We start from the raw sequence: 16,712 nt of genomic DNA, 5'->3' as shown, positions 1-16,712 counted from the left end.
CTGTGAACTGGAGGATTGTGATGTCATATACTAGGCACCGGTATAGCAATGTATGCACGTTGCTTTACATGGGAGTTGGATGTGACCAAAACTAGGGTTAGTACTGGCTTTTCATATGCTGCAGGACTTATTGTGTAATGCATATTTATTATAATAATTATAAACAAAAATAATTTAATTATGACATCTATACATTTCAAACCGTGACAGTACATTATTGGCTATTTTTTTGCAAAGCCACCATAAATACCTGCAATTTGTGCATATATGTTTGATTGATGCTCGTTAAATGTTGTAATACGTATACAGTAGTTAATCTAAATCCCATGGCACATCTGGCTCACATGCCATATTTACATTGCATGCTATTAATATATGTAGGTTGAGTTATATGATACACGTGTCAAGTAACAAAGCAGTTACTATAGTTCCTGTCCTTAGTTCATACAGTAGCTATATGCTGTGATTTTTTGGGGTATACCGACAATTTTGCACGCAATACATACAAAAATGGATCTCAAATAGAAGGTCTAACTTAGTCATAAATTTGTTCAGGCTCAGTGTTAGCAGTCACACTAGTGTATGCCTCATTCTCTATGGTGGGTATTGAGGGGTCAGTGTCAGAACTCGACTGTATCACTCCAACATAGGCTTCATTTCTTATCATTTCCACTTCTGCTGCCCAACTGAACTTGCTAACGTCACATGCTATGACATCACCATAGGCCTGGTTCTTTATCGTGGGTGGGTCATGTGATACAGCTGAAGGATTGGCAATATAGTCGTAGATTAGCTGGGCCATTTGTGGTTGCTTGGTTGTGCCGTATGCTTCGTTTGTTGTCATGGTTTTCCCTTGCACATCTCTTGTTATGTTCCAATAGTCGTTGCTCTGTGTTAGGCTACTGGATGATTCCTCGATGGTAGTATAGAGGGGCTCTTGAGTTGTAGTCCTTGACCTAGTTATATTGGGGTAGTGTTGATGTCTTCATACTTTATAATGTGTAGCTAGCTTGGTAGGAAACCACTTCTGAAATAATTAAAATATAATTATATGTGTTTTATCGAATACGGTTTGTACCTGCATTATTGCTTGTGTTCTTTAGCTCATTTCTTGTAAATAAAAAACAACAATAGAATTATTATGCCTCGAGGCGTAGCCGCACGAGGGATACGGTAAAGCTGACTGTGTGTCTGTCTGTGTAGACTGCTACAGCTGCTCAAGGATCAATCAAGTGCAAGTAAGAGTTTTTATAGGCTTCTAGTCATGTTTACTTGGATTTGCAAAATAATGCTTCGTTCTCGAGTTATGCCTAGTTTTGCTTACTTGAAATGCCATTGCAGCCTTTTCAGAAGAGCACGTAGCCAAACTTGTTTACCGAGTGTTGCTACTCTACTTAGTAGTTAGCTCTTCACTAGAACGCTAGCTATTGGTAGCTGCAAGAGTGAGAAAAGAGCTGCAAGGCTCTACTGATGCAGCCATTAATTTTAGACTTAAACTTTTGGCATCGATCGTTTTTAACAACAATCATGGTCGATCATTACCCACTCTTTGAGTTCATGCAGCATAATTAACGTAAAAATGTTCATCATGTGTATACAAGCTATTAGTAGCTTTATGTTATGTAGCTTTGGCATCTCCACCGAGGCATCAGCACCGCTTTCATTATGCAATCTGTCATAAAATTATTATGTTACACCTGCATGCGTTTAGTATAGTACTGTCAATCTTGTCAAGCAGATCTACTCTTATAATTTACGGGATGCATGCATGCAGTTGGACTTTTTATGAATCAAGCCAGTCTTTATGTCACACAAACGTTTTTGTATTGTTTGTTATTGTAAAAAATTAAAAATCACATGTTAGACATTTCAAGAGGTCCTACATACTCATAATAGTAGTCCTCATGCTCAACGTCTGGGACTGTATCTCTGGTCACAGCATAAGCTTCATTTCTTATCATTGCCATTTCTGCTGTCCCACTCAACTTGTTAGCGTCAGTTGCAACCTCAACATCCGTGACTCTAGTCCCAGCATAAGCTTTATTTGTTGTCATTCCTATCTCGTCCTCAATCTCGTAATAGTTTGTGTCATTACTGACTGTTATTAGGTCGGCCGGGGTTTGTGTGGCTGCAATAGTCAAGTCTGTCTCGTCCATGTAGCCAAAAGAGTGATAGTCAGGTGACCTAGCTTCTTCCCCAGCTGGCCATATGCTTCATTCTCATCTGTCATTGGGTCCATTTCCATTTCTTGATTTTCAGGAACTGCATATTAAATGTAAATAATTGTATACGTAAGATGTTCAGTTTAGTGTAGCGTACATAAATTATTGTGCATATTTTAGTATACCTGATCGAGATGTTACTTTAATCACTGTCAATAAAGCAGCACAGACTACTATTAGCATCACTGGTAGCACTATCCATGCACTATCAGTTGCACGAGCAGGATCTGTGTCGGTAGTAGCAGGAGGTAGAGACGTTGAGGGTGGAGGTGTGGGGGTGGGGGTGGGGGTGGGGGTGGTGGTGGGGGTGAGCATACGGTGTGAGGATGGGGTGAGGGTGAGACTTGAACTTGGGCAGACAGTCTTTGTAGTTATTGCTGCAATAAAGAAACCATCATTTAACAATACACACTGACACAGTTTTAGTCCACCTACCATTAGTCTGACAGTAGAGCAAAGCCAGTAAGCAGATGATGTAGTGCATCTTATTCAACAACCTCTTTTACTTGTACTAGCTATATCAGTAGCAAGAGTTCTTGTGACCATCTTAATAATATGCTGATACATGTGTACTTGTGTACGCACACTGGACAATGATAGTTATTGCACTTGGTGCAGTTTTTATTGTCTTCAGTTTCAGGGTATTTAGTAATCACTCCAAGCCTTATTATTGCTTTTTATTAAGTGCTGATATCAGCATTTTGTGAGTTGTTATCACCAAGTGTGCAGATATTTCTTAGACTACATTATATCATCTGTAATAGATCTGATTGGCTGAAACAGTAGATTGCATGGAACCATAATATACAGGAAGCACGCTTATTCTACAGGAAGTGGACGCATTTTCTATAGAAAGTGGACGGCATATTCTACACAAAAAGTGACAAATATTTTGTAGGAAGTTCTCAAAAGATGGAATGAAATTTTAGTGAAAGTGACAAGAAGATACGGCAAAGACACTGTAAAAACACAGTTTGTTCAGTCAATATTCATTCTTTCCATGCCCACTGTTGCTCTGTATTGCTTTTTTCCGGTTGGGCATTGGCGGTGAGCCAGGAAGCAGCAAGTACACTTTAGCAGTCGCTTGACACTTTCTGTTGAGTTTTCAAAGTATCACGTCGGTCCAGTCGCTCTACACCTCCACTCCACCATCACAGAGCTTCATTCTTCTTCTTGTAGTGTTGCAGTCAGTATATTTGAGCGTTTTTTTACTTGTAGTCTTTTTCCAGTATCTTTAAGAAGCGTTCTCACAAGCTCTACTAAGTGTTACTACCTTTTATTGTTTTGAAGCTGTCTTTGGTCTTTTCTTTCAACTGATGTCTCTCACTGCTCCAGCTCTGCTCCAGCTCACACACAGTGGTCACACCCGAAAGTATCAACCGTATTACTTCACACTTGCTATTGCACACTAGGAAGTGCTTCTTATTTGGAATGAACCGTGTTCAGCAGTGAGAGAACAAGAAAAACAACCTGAACCAGAGTGCATGTCAGGTGCCTTATTTGTATAACATTAATTTTTATAGGCTTCTTTCTGCTGACTCTGCTGTGATCCTATAGCCTAGCCTATAGTGTATGTATGACTATGCATGCACCGCTACCGTTTTCAAAGCCTTGTCATAGCGTTTCATGTTCATGTGCCTACCGTATCATTACCTGCTTGGTTGTGAGATGTAAAACAGCCGAGGGTTAGCAGTTCAGTACTCTAGTTGTTCCTATAATTTTTTCCTGCAATATTAAATACTGCTTTTGTTTTTCTTGGTCTTTTGGCTTATGATTGCACCAAGTATCAATATTATTAGCCACCACCTTCCGACATACGTAATGATGAGGCACAATACATTAGCAGTGTGTTACTTTATTTAATTTTGCGAACTGGTAAGTATTGTAATGTCATACTCAGTATAGGTTTTTCAGGTTTTTTATTTGCGAAACCGCCAATAGCACTTGCAAAGTACTCATGTCTTTGATGCTCGCTATATAATGGTAGTTAATCTGAGTCCCAATCTGATTCACATGTCGTATTTACATTGCATGCTAAAATACATAGGTTGAGTTATACGATATGTGTTAAAGCAAAGCAGTTAATCTATCTTATATAGTCAGTACATTTTGCATTTGGTATCTATGGTTATGTGTCCCTCATCCCTCGGGCTGTCCTTTTGGTTCATACTATTGTAATTGGAAACTACTGCTGTGATTTATTGGGATACCGACAATCTTCGACACACTATATATACATACAAGAAAGGATCTTAAATAGAAGGTCTAACTTAGTCATAACCTTCTTCAGTCTCGGTGTCAGCAGTCACACTAGTGTATGCCTCATTCTCTGTGGTGGGTATTGAGGGGTCATTGTCAGAACTTAACTGTCTCACTCCAACGTATGCTTCATTTCTTATCATTCCCACTTCTCCTGTCCAACTGAACTTGCTAACGTCAAATACTATGACATCACCATAGGCCTGGTTCTGTATCGTGTGTGGATCATGTGATACAGCTGAAGGATTGTCAATATAGTCGTAGGTTAACTGGGCCATTTGTAGTTGCTTGGTTGTGCCATATGCTTCGTTTGTTGTCATGGTTTTCCCCTGCACATCTCTTGTTATGTTCCAATAGTCGTTGCTCTGTGTTAGGCTGCTGGTTGATTCCTCGACGGTAGTATAGAGGGGCTCTTGAGTTGTAGTCCTAGACCTAATTATCGGGGTAGTGTTGATGTTTTCGTAATATGTAGCTTGATGGGTAACCACTTCTGAAATAATAAAACATAATTATATGTGTTTTATCGAATACAATGTATTTACCTGATTGCTTGTGTTTTTTAGCTCTTCTCTTGTGTATGACAAACAACGATAGAATCAATATAATTGTTACAGCAATCATTACTAAACCAACTGGTACTGCTATTCCCACATAGAGTCCAACATTGTCAGCTGCTGTAGTAGGACCTGGGTTGCCGTCTGTTGTCGTGTCAGGGACTTGTGAGGGTGTGGGTGAGGTGTGTAGGGTTGGGGGTGCTATAGTTGTGGTTGTAGGGGTTACAGTGACTTCAGTAGAACCTGGGTTGCTGTCTTGTGTCATGCCAGGGGCTTCTTGTAAGGGTGTGGGTGTGGGGTGTAGGGTTGGGAGTGCTATAGTTGTGGTTGTAGAGGGTACAGTAGCTTCAGTAGGAACTGGGTTGCCGTATTTTGTTGTGTCAGGGGCTTTTGATGTTGAGGGTGAGGTGTGTAGGGATGGTGGTGCTATAGCTGTGGTTGTAGAGGTTACAATGGCTTCAGTAGGACCTGGGTTGCTGTCTTGTGTCGTGTCAGGGGCTTGTAAGGGTGTGGGTGAGGTGTGTAGAGTTAGGGGTGCTATAGTTGTGGTTGTAGGAGTTACAGTGGCTTCAGTTGTCCTTCCAGTTATAGGACAGGCAGCAGCTGCTATAATTATATAAAAAGGTATAAATTCCTTAACATTTGTTTGTTCTAATAAACTCACAAACTGCTGCTGTGATGAGTGGAGCTAGGCTAGTGGAGGAACTGAGTAGACCAGATGTTCCGATAGGATACATGCAAGTTGCCTCAGGGTAAGGAGTCAGTGAATCAGTAGCAAACCAAACTGTTTCATCAATGTACGGACTTGGGTTGTCAAAATGTCCAGCAAACTGGATACCATCACTAGTTAATCTACTACTCTCCAGATAGAATCCGACCACATCTCCTGGTTGGACCTCAATTCTCTCACTCTCTAGTGGTACCCCAGTCACTATTCCTCTATCCGCACTTAGATTATCAGCCAATGAGATTGGTGAGAAATAGTTAGTGCCTTGCATAGTGTAGCAGCCATTGGTGTCCACGGGTGAGGGGGAGTTGGGTCTCCACACTTGGAAGGACACGGTGTAAGGTTGATCTCTATAGTACGCACCATCACTGCCAAGCACAAAGGCTCTCCACTCAGTCACCACTCCACAGCAGTCAAACCTGTAGCTAGTGATGATGGCTTGGATTGGATTTTTTTCAAACCGTGGCACGCCACTACCTCCTGGTCTGACAAAGTTTGGTAGATCCCTGTCACCATTAGTTGCACGAAGACATTGCTGAGCTATAAAGAACCGTATTAAAAAATACACACTGACACAGTTTTAGTCCATGCACCTACCATTAGTCTGACAGTAGAGCAAAGCCAGTAAGCAGATGATATAGTGCATCTTATTCAACAAATCTCCTGTGCCTTTGTACTAGCTATATCAGTAGCAGGAGTCGATCACTTTGACAATGCACAGTTACTGATATACTTCATGTTTATTATCACTAATTGCACTATGTGTTGGATATTGTCATTAATTTACACCAAAATTGGTGTCACAAAAGTCTAATCATAGGATATAAAATAAAGTATCACAAGTGTGTATATACATGTACCATAGTGTACGTATGATGTGTTCTGTGCTCGATTAGTCAAGGCTCCATAATTATGGCTCTGTGTTAGCAGTCACACTAGTACGTGTCATTCTCTGTGGTGGGTATTGAGGGGTCATTGTCAGAACTCGACTGTCTTACTCCAATGTAGGCTTCATTTTTTATCCTCTCATTGCCTGTCCCACTACTTGTTAGCGTCATTTGCTATGACACTATCTTTAGTAGTGGTAACATCACTGTAAGCCGGGTTTAGTATCGTGGGTAGATCATGTGATACAGCTGAAGGATTGGTAATATAGTCGTAGGTTAACTTAGCCATTTGTGGTTGCTTGGTTGTGCCGTATGCTTCGTTTGTTTTCATGCATTTATCCCTCCCATTCCCTCGTTCACGTAGTAGTCGCCATCTGTTGTGCCCCATTGGCTTTGATGTGAGTAATAATCGGGGCAGTGTTGATGTCTTCATTGTACCCGCTGCTTACAAAAGGTTATGGCATGCTTACAAATTGAAAATCTCACAATTATTGTGTATACCAATGTGTTCTTTATAATCAAAGCTCCTAGTGCATGTAGTCATAATTATGCACGTGTCAGTGTTATAGCAGTCATGATCATACGAGTGTACCATTACGGAAGATGCCTAAATTTGGTCCAATATAACAGTCTTTCACTTTGTATAACTGTTTCTGCAATATTAAACGCTGCTCCTATCTAACTTTGTCGTTTTGTTTTAATTGCATTGAGTATCAACATTATTAGCCACCACCTTCGACATACGTAATTATGATCGAGACACAATAACTTATCAGTGTGTTACTGTATTACTACAATGTTTTACAAGTGAATAACCTTCGCAAATGAGCCAAATCAGTAGAAAATACAAACTGGCAAGCGTCGTAATGTCACTGGGTACCGATACAGGTATTTAAACGTTGTGTAGTATATATATATAATCTAAGTTCCACATCTGGTTCACATATCATATTTCACATCACATACTGTGTAAAGTTATACGGTATACGTGTGTTAATCTGTGGTTCCTATACTGTTCTTCATATACTGTTATTGAAGGCTACTGCTGTAATTGGGGTATACTGACAATTTTCGATACACACTACTTACGAAAAAAGAATCTTAATTATAATTTAAGTTCTAACAACATAGTCATCTTCAAGCTCAGTGTTAGCAGTCACACTAGTGTATGCCTCATTCTCAGTGGTGAGTATTGAGGGGTCATTGTCAGAACTCAACTGTCTTACTCCAACGTAGGCTTCATTTCTTATCATTTCCACTTCTCCTGTCCCACTCAAATTGCTAGCGTCAGTTGCAATGACACTTTCTTTATTGGTACCATAGGCCTGGTTCAGCAGTATCGTGGGTGGATCATGTGATACAGCTAAAGGATTGACGATATAGTCGTAGGTTAACTGGGCCATTTGTGGTTGCTTGGTTGTGTCGTATGCTTCGTTTGTTTTCATGGTGTCCATTCCCACGTTCCTGTAGTAGCCCTGGGCATCTATTGTTGTCTCAGTTAGGTTGCTGTTTGAGTCAGTTGATTCCTCGATGGTAGTATAGAGGGGCTCTTGAGTTGAAGGGATCTCTTTGCTAGAGCCAATTATCGGGGCAGTGTTGATGTCTTCGTTGTGCTCACTATTGGTAGCTTGGTAGGTAACCACTTCTGAAATAATGAAAACATACTATGTATGCGTGTTTTTAATTGACACTCAAATACAATGTACCTTACCTGATTGCTTGTGTTTTTTAGCTCTTCTCTTGTGAATAACGAACAACAATATCAGCAATCATTACTAAACCAACTGCTACTGCTATTCCCACATAGAGTCTAACATTGTCAGCTGCTGTAGTAGAACCTGAGTTACCGTCTGTTGTCATGTCAGGGGCTTGTGAGGGTGTGGGTGAGGTATGTAGGGTTGAGGGTGCTATAGTTGTGGTTGTAGAGGTTACAGTGGCTTCAGTAGGACCTGAGTTCCCGTCTTGTGTCGTGTCAGGGGCTTGTGAGGGTGTGGGTGAGGTGTGTAGGGTTGGGAGTGCTATAACTGTGGTTGTAGGAGTTACAGTGGCTTCAGTTGTCCTTCCAGTTGTTATAGGGCAGCCCGTGTTTACTAAAGGGGTATAATCATAAATAATATTATGTTCTAATAAACTCACAAACTGTTACTGTGACGAGTGGAGCTAGATTAGTGGAGAAACTGAGTAGACCAGATGAGCCGACAGGATACATGCAAGTTGCCTCAGGACGAGGAGTCAGTGAACCAGTAGCAAACCAAACTGTCTCATCAGTGTACGGACTTGGGTTGCCTCTATCTTCCGGAAACTGGATACCATCATCATCGTTTCTACTACTCTCCAGATAGAACCCGACCAAATCTCCTGGTTGGACCTCAATCCTCTCACTCTCTAGTGGTACACCAGTCACTATTCCTCTGTCAGCTGTGTCAGGATCAGCCAGTGGAATGGGTGAGAAATGGTTAGTGCCTTGCATAGTGTAGCAGCCATCAGTGTCCACGGGTGAGGGGGAGTTGGGTCTCCACACTTGGAAGGAGATGGTGTAAGATTGCTGAGCATTGAAATTGCTATTGTGCACAATAGCTCTCCACTCGGTGACCACTCCACAGCAGTTGAACCTGTAGCTAGTAATGATGGCTTGGATTGGGTTGACCTCAAACCGTGGGTTTGCCCCAGCTCCTGGTCTGACAAAATTTGGTAGATCCCTGTCACCATTAGTTGCACGAAGACATTGCTGAGCTATAAATTAAGGAACCATCACACATCATATTTAGCAATGCACACTGAAACATTAATTAGTCTGACAGTATAGAGCAAAGCCAGTAAGTATTGCATCTTATTCAACAACTCTCCTTCCCTAGTATGTTTGTTAGTTAACGCCTGGTGTTTGACTATCTTTAACGTATTAGTCAGTCTTCATATTTGGCAGTCTTCATGTTTATTCTGAGTAGCAACACTTTTACTATGCGTAAATAAATGATGGAATCCATTTTCTTATCCAAAACTATCTCTTATAAATTTCATTTATGTTTTTTTACTAAGTAATTCTTACATTAAAATATACCTTAGTTATTGATAATTTTGCACTCTAGTATAATTTACTCACCTTTTCCACCTAGGTTATATAGGAGCATCAAGAGAGCAAGCTTGTACATACTGTGTATTAAAAATTGTGAGTACCGAATGGCTTGTACAGGTTTATGCCTATTACGGTTTGGGAAAATCCTGCATGAGCTTTCATTCCTCGGATACCAAACTTAATATTTTCATTTATGGCGTCTAATCAAAAGGTTTCTATTTAACATTTGCACCGTATTGGTATTGTAAACGTAAATAATGCTCAATTTGGTGAGTGTGGTGGCACTAGCAACTCTCGCTATTCCGGCTCTCTGAAGTACGGCTACCTCGATATACCGGTTATTTGGTTTGGCACATATTGCTAGCTAGATGTTTACTGCAACAAAACTCACCCTAAAGTACGGCCACTCCGCTATTCCGTATACTGGCCAGTGCTGGCTGCCCCAAACTAGGTTTTCAATTATACGTTTTTTTATGGCCAGATATGATGTTATAGGTATGGGTTTGGCAGATAAAATTGAGAGCAGAATGATTCGTTATCCTCGAAACAGAACCGCAAAATTAGTCATTAGATTCGAGGTACGGTGGTTTTTTTAGCCTACAGCCAACTCACTATTCCAGCCAAGCTGCACTGTCTCAAGGGTGACCGGATCAACGAGAATCTACTGCATATCTGATGCAGCCTATTTACACGACCATTGTAGACCCTTATGCAATATACCTCAATACCTGTAAGCCGTTGTATTTCAACGTTAACTCTAACTATAATTATGTCACTGTTTACAATAAGCAAGCAGTTTTCATTACCTCCGTGCACCCTATCTATCAGTGTATTCAGTCTGTCACTTGGCAAGCATATATTAGATACAGTGTACGTATGATTATTTCTGTATACGTATGTATGCAAAAACTGTCTTGTATTGTTGTCATTGTACAGATCACATGTTAGATATTTCTATACTTAAAATTGTCCACATCCTCTACATCTGTGACTGTCTCTCTGGTCACAGCATAAGCTTCGTTTCTTATCATTCCCCATTTCGTTTGGCTTGTCTCTGTGGCTGCAGTAGTCAAGTCTGTCTCGTCCATGTAGTCATAAGAATGACAGTCAGGTGACATAGCTTCTTCCCCCAGCTGGCCATATGATTTATTCTCGTCTGTTATTGGGTCCATTTTCACTTCTTGATTCTTAGCAACTGAATACAATATGATTTAATTAAGATAAGAGGTGCAGTTTATATAAATTAGGGTGAGGATAAAAGTACACTCTTACCATATCATTCCCCAAGTACATGGGGAGCAAAGAGTGTAGGGGTACACTATTTGGTTCCTATACGATATGAGAAACAAAGAGTGTAGGGCCGCTCTTTGTCTCCCATATATATGGGGACCAAAGAGTGTAGGGCCGCTCTTTGTCTCCCATATATATGGGGACCAAAGAGTGTAGGGCCGCTCTTTGTCTCCCATATATATGGGGACCAAAGAGTGTAGGGCCGCTCTTTGTCTCCCATATATATGGGGACCAAAGAGTGTAGGGCCGCTCTTTGTCTCCCATATATATGGGGAACAAAGAGTGTAGGGGTACACTCTTGAACAAAAAGTTTTTAAAATTGTTAAAATTAACACCAATGAACTGATAATTTATCCTACACCATGAACTACCAATGCAGTGATAATACCCTACTGGGGCTCTACTGCAGACATCTGTCTATAAAATAGGCAGCAATACAGCTGTTTAGTGTTTAACACACCTGACCGAGATGTTGCTTTAGTCACACCCGATGATCAATGAAGCGCACTGCACTATACCGTCAGTATCAGTGCTGACATTTTGGTAGTCTCTGCTGTACGAACAGGATTTGTGTCAGTAGTAACAATGGGTAGAGACGTTGAGAGGTGGGGGTGTGGGTGTTAGGGTGTGTGGCTTGAACTTGTGTATACAGTCTTCCTGCAATATAAGCTACGTAGTTTCTGATCTTTTTGTTTGATATGTCATTACGTACTTAACGAGATAAGTGGAGCTATAGAGGAATTAAATGTACTGATAGGTTATATGCTGCTTCAGCTTCACATGCCCTAATTATATTACAGTGCATGCTATGTATAGGTTACATGTGTCAAGGTACGTAGTTAATTGATGTGATGTTTTGGGTTCCGAAATGTTTCGATACACTGCTATATATACGTACAAAGATTACATACACTAATCTTGAAGATGTTTATGATTATGTTAGACAACAGTTGATTCCTCGATGGTAGTATATAGAGTCCAACATTGTCAGCTGCTGTTCTACAAATTCTGTCGCATTTCATCCTTTCATCAAATGTCACTCTCTGTCTTGTTAGCAAAGAGGAGCTTGGCATTGCTTGTCGGACACTCTGCGTGTTCCCTTTGTTAGTTGGTAGAGCTGTCTGTCACTCGTCTCCTGTTCTCTCTAGCCACTAGATCGGTATGAAAGAAGTCACGAAGCAACTTCACCATTGGCGTGAAACCTATAGACAAAAGTAACTCAATGTCACTATACAGTTGATATAAACACACTTTTAGTGGTTATTAAGAAGATTCATGCCTGTATTATAATTATGCAATTGGCTTACCAGAGTCTGCTGCCACTATCACGAGATTTTTATTGGCGAGTTGAATTCCCCATCCGGATCGCTCAGCCACACTTCGTCACCTAGGTAACAATGAGGAATGCAGACATGTGAGTGTGAGCTCAGTGTATTCCCTGCAGACCGAATGCAATAGTGATAGACACGCAGTATAAACTAGTAATCCGGATGCATGCATGGTATTTGATGTTGACTCTTGATATCAGACCCCCCCCCCCACATACAAACCTAGCTAGCATCCCATAGAACATGTTATTAAAAAGAAGGGGTTTGCATCTGATACTGTCACGTGGACCACAGTTTCCATTCACTTTGCAATCTACTTACACTGAATGTGGTGCTGGGTATACACTGTATAGGGGGTAATCACGTGGGCTTCGTGGTTGAAACTCTGATCAGGAATAGTTTACTCACGAATGAAGGTCACCTTTACCATGCACACACAGCCAGGACATTAACCCACGGACTGACTAAATATTGCTCAACCATGAATGTTTTGACCCTCGGAAATTACCCGCTTTACGGTATACACACATATTGATTCTCACTAAACATTGTAGTAATATACGTACGGTAGTTAATCTGACTGGCTTACATTCCATACGTTATTTACATCGCATGCTATACGAATTATTACATGTAGGTTGAGTTATAGTACATGAAAATAACAGCAGTTAATCTATAATTATGTTCCTTGGTTCATTAATTAAATCTGCGGGTACCGACAATTTTCGATACACGTTACATCCGTAAAAGTTAATTTATGGTTTAACATAGTCATAAGCATCTTCAGGCTTGGTGTTAGCAGTCACACTAGTGTATGCCTCATTCTCTGTGGTGGGTATTGAGGGGTCATTGTCAGAACTTGACTGTCTCACTCCAACGTAGGTTTCATTTCTTATCTTATCCATTGCCACTTCTGCAGTGGTACCATAGGCCTGGTTTTGTATCGTGGGTGGATCATGTGATACAGCTAAAGGATTGGCAATATAGTCGTAGGTTAGCTGGGCCATCTGTGGTTGCTTGGTTGTGCCGTATGCTTCGTTTGTTTCCATGGTTACTTCATTTATCCCTCCCATTCCCTCGTTCACGTAGTAGTCATTATCGGTTGTATTCCTATAGGCTTTGCTCTGAGTTAGGTTGCTGTTTGAGTCAGTTGATTTCTTGATGGTAGTATAGAGGGGCTCTTGAGTTGAAGGGACCTCTTTTCCAGAGCTAATTATTGATTGCTTGTGTTGTTTGGCTCTTCTCTTGTGTATGACAAACCACAATAGAATCAATATTATTGTTACAGCAATTGTTACTAAACCAACTGGTACTGCTATTCCCACATAGAGTCCAATATCGTCAGCTGCTGTAATAGGACCTGAGTTACCGTCTGTTGTCGTGTCAGTGGCTTGTGAGGGTGTGGGTGAGGTGTGTATGGTTGGTGGTACTATAGCTGTGGTTGTAGAGGTTACAGTGGCATCAGTTGTCCTTGCAGTTGTTACGCAGCTCGTGTTTACTATAAGGGTGTAATAACTGGAAGGTTTATCATGTTGTAATAAACTTACAAACAGTTACTGTGATGAGTGGAGCTAGGTTAGTGGAGGACCTGAGTAGACCAGATGAGCCGACAGGATACATGCAAGTTGCCTCAGGGCGAGGAGTCAGTGAACCAGTAGCAAACCAAACTCTCTCGTCAGTGTACGGACTTGTGTTGTTAATATCTCTAGCAAACTGGATACCATCACGAGTATTAGCTCTACTATTCTCCAGATAAAACCCGACCACATCTCCTGGTTGGACCTCAATCCTCTCACTCTCTGGTGGTATCCCAGTCACTATTCCTATGTCAGCAGTGTTAGGATCAGACAGTGGAATGGATGGGAAATGGTTAGTGCCTTGCATAGTGTAGCAGCCATCAGTGTCCACGGGTGAGGGAGAGTTGGGTCTCCACACTTGGAAGGACATAGTGTAAGTATCAACGAAGGAACTACCACTTCCCTGCACAATTGCTCTCCACTCGGTGACCACTCCATAGCAGTCAAACCTGTAGCTGGTGATGATAGCTTGGATTGGGTTGACCTCAAACCGTGGCACGCTATTACCTCCTGGCCTGATCAAGTTTGGTAGATCCCTTTCACCATTAGTTGCACGAAGACATTGCTGAGCTTTAAAAGGAACCATCCCACATCATATTAAACAATACACACTGACACAGTTTTAGTCCACCTACCATTAGTCTGACAGTAGAGCAAAGCCGGTAAGCAAATGATGTATTGCATCTTATTCAACAACTCTCCTATCCCTATAATAGGTTTGTTAAAGTCTATTTGCGTTGAGTTTGACCCCGGAAGTTATGTGGTCAATCATGGCTTCATTTATGCTTTATGTGGTGGACTTAATGCCTGGGACTTCTACGTGGAAAATGCTAACTTTTAGCTGGTTGGAGCTTACCAGCTCTACAGTATATAGATAGAAGCGCTTTTTAACCAAAGGTATGAAACGTTGAATTTCAGTAAAGTGTGACAACGTTATGACAACTTTATGAAGGTCAAACTCAACACTAATAGACATTTGTTAGGCCTGCATGGTGTTTGACGTATTAGTCAGTCTTCATGTTCATTCTGAGTAGCCACACTTTTACTATGCTTAAGAATCCATTTACTCGTCCAAAACTATCTATAGCATGCGGTAAAATTTGATTTATGTTTTTACGACTCACATTAAAATATACCTTAGTTATTGATAATTATGCACTCTTGTATAATTTACTCACCTTTTCCCCCTAGGCTGTATAGGAGCATCAAGAGAGCAAGCTTGTACATACTTGTAGTGAAAATAATGGCAGCTTGTACATGCAGTCACGCCAGTTAAGGCTTAAGGAAGTCCTACACAGGAAGTCCTACACCTGATTATGTGTTGTTTGCATATCTCGGTACCCTGATTGTCTCCGGGGAAAAGTCTCTGCTTATATTGAACTGTGTATGAGATCAAGTTTAATAGCGCGAAATTTTCGAGGCAATTTGTTGAATAATTTTCGTTGGTTGACAGTTTACCGGAAACCACGCCTTTAAACTTGTTATAGCAGATAATTCTATGTTCGTGGTATTAATTAATTTTTGTAAGATTGCTAACCCATGAAAAAAAAGCGAAAATTAAGCCCCGTGAAAATGTCACGCTGTAATATGGTAGTTCATTTACTGGGAAGAATGGCACTATAGCAACAGAACTATAGTTCAGATACATAGAAGTATCTGATACCACGTGGACCATGGAACCATTCCCTTTTGCATGTTTGCTTACACTGTATATGCATGGTGTTGGTTAGTTGAGTACACTGTATATTGAGTAATTTTCGGTGTTGAGGGACGCAACTGTTTCGTGGTCTTTGTGGTTGAAACTCTGAGCAGGAATATTTTACTCACGAATGAAGGTCACCTTTACAGTGCACACACAGCCAGGAAATTATAACCCACGGACTGACTAAATATTGCTCAACCATGAATGTTTTGACCCCAGAAGTTAACCCGCTATACGGTATAATTATACATCTTAGTTAAAAACCTTGCAAATAAATTATGCAATGCTGTATAACTCCTTTATTGTACACGGTCATTGTATCATGTCATATATGCAATCAAGAGTGGATACAAACGCTTTCGTGTCTTTGGACAGTGCTCAGCTGCAAACACTTGCCTTGCTTCTCTCATTGTCGCTAACTAACTTTAGGGCATATGTTGATATTATTTGATATGGCATTTCTATACTATTGACACACTCCAGCAATCATGCTTTGACGGGGAAATGTAATAGAAATAGGCTACTGTACGGTTTTTGAGAACGAAGAAACTTTGTTTGTAGAGATCGACCAACAAGATTTGTTAATCAATTCTTATAGTTTAGTATATATATTCGATTGATAATCACAAACCGTTATGGCAGGCCTAAAAGTTGAAGCTTACAAAGTCTCACAAAATTAATTTGTATATACAGATTACTAGAATGTTTTGCGAGTATCAAAACATATGCGAAATTTGCGAGGGTTGATCAATTCGCAACAATAAAATTGCAAAAAACCCAAATTAGTACTGGTCTTTGATTTTACACACGATCTTTGCCAGAATGCAATAGTTAAATCGCAGAAGGTCAATTTTTCTGCTCATTTGCAAAGGTTTTCACCACCAAAATATTCTAATAATACGGTACCAATGTGTTCTAATTATGTGTCAGTACGTTAAATAGCAGTTATGATCATACGAGTGCATGCACCATTATGTTTGGTCTGATTTAAAATAGTCTTTGTATCGTATATATGCTCGATCAGAGGCCGCTCTTGTATAAAGGCCGCACTCAAGTAGTAGCCTCCCTTGCTAGCAAAATGAAACATTTAGTA

The 16,712-nt window shown here is 40.6% G+C and overlaps 4 protein-coding genes across 5 annotated transcripts in view; 1 reads left to right on the top strand and 3 right to left on the bottom strand.

Moving 5' to 3' along the window:
• LOC135351292 (integrator complex subunit 1-like) overlaps positions 1-16,712 on the top strand; it is a 62,107-nt gene that overhangs the window by 13,985 nt on the left and 31,410 nt on the right. The gene's annotated exons all lie outside the window — the stretch shown is intronic.
• LOC135351304 (ponticulin-like protein H) lies at positions 1,799-2,797 on the bottom strand. The gene is made up of 3 exons (XM_064550281.1): positions 2,658-2,797; positions 2,348-2,599; positions 1,799-2,262 (listed from the first exon to the last, which is right to left on the bottom strand). Exons 1-3 carry the CDS (start codon positions 2,704-2,706, stop codon positions 2,138-2,140), a joined length of 426 nt encoding a protein of 141 aa, XP_064406351.1. The 5' UTR covers positions 2,707-2,797; the 3' UTR covers positions 1,799-2,137.
• LOC135351303 (uncharacterized) lies at positions 8,358-9,842 on the bottom strand. Its single transcript, XM_064550279.1, has 2 exons — positions 9,750-9,842; positions 8,358-9,382 (listed from the first exon to the last, which is right to left on the bottom strand). Exons 1-2 carry the CDS (start codon positions 9,796-9,798, stop codon positions 8,766-8,768), a joined length of 666 nt encoding a protein of 221 aa, XP_064406349.1. The 5' UTR covers positions 9,799-9,842; the 3' UTR covers positions 8,358-8,765.
• On the bottom strand, positions 12,589-15,168 carry LOC135351298 (uncharacterized). 2 transcript variants are annotated; one of them, XM_064550269.1, is made up of 4 exons: positions 15,096-15,153; positions 14,553-14,624; positions 13,888-14,487; positions 12,589-13,838 (listed from the first exon to the last, which is right to left on the bottom strand). In XM_064550269.1, the coding sequence occupies exons 1-4, from the start codon at positions 15,142-15,144 to the stop codon at positions 13,096-13,098; spliced, it is 1,464 nt and encodes a 487-aa protein (XP_064406339.1). In that variant the 5' UTR covers positions 15,145-15,153; the 3' UTR covers positions 12,589-13,095. The 2 variants fall into 2 exon arrangements, with proteins under 2 accessions (XP_064406339.1, XP_064406340.1); XM_064550270.1 differs by lacking the exon at positions 14,553-14,624 and having other exon boundaries at positions 15,096-15,168.

Source organism: Halichondria panicea, chromosome 17 (genome assembly GCF_963675165.1).
Source record: "Halichondria panicea chromosome 17, odHalPani1.1, whole genome shotgun sequence".
Taxonomy (NCBI): domain Eukaryota; kingdom Metazoa; phylum Porifera; class Demospongiae; order Suberitida; family Halichondriidae; genus Halichondria; species Halichondria panicea.
The sequence above is the reverse complement of the archived record's forward strand: the minus strand, read 5'-3'. Positions and strand labels throughout refer to the sequence as shown.

Coding starts and splice junctions, on each gene's coding strand:
- LOC135351303 (XM_064550279.1), bottom strand. CDS start 9,798: ATGTACAAGCTTGCTCTCTTGATGCTCCTATATAACCTAGGTGGAAAA. Junction 9,383..9,749: donor ATATAACCTAGGTGGAAAAG/GTGAGTAAATTA, acceptor CTTAATTTATAG/CTCAGCAATGTCTTCGTGCA.
- LOC135351304 (XM_064550281.1), bottom strand. CDS start 2,706: ATGCACTACATCATCTGCTTACTGGCTTTGCTCTACTGTCAGACTAAT. Junction 2,600..2,657: donor GCTCTACTGTCAGACTAATG/GTAGGTGGACTA, acceptor TCTTTATTGCAG/CAATAACTACAAAGACTGTC. Junction 2,263..2,347: donor TAAAGTAACATCTCGATCAG/GTATACTAAAAT, acceptor TTTAATATGCAG/TTCCTGAAAATCAAGAAATG.
- LOC135351298 (XM_064550269.1), bottom strand. CDS start 15,144: ATGTACAAGCTTGCTCTCTTGATGCTCCTATACAGCCTAGGGGGAAAA. Junction 14,625..15,095: donor ATACAGCCTAGGGGGAAAAG/GTGAGTAAATTA, acceptor AACCTATTATAG/GGATAGGAGAGTTGTTGAAT. Junction 14,488..14,552: donor GCTCTACTGTCAGACTAATG/GTAGGTGGACTA, acceptor TTCCTTTTAAAG/CTCAGCAATGTCTTCGTGCA.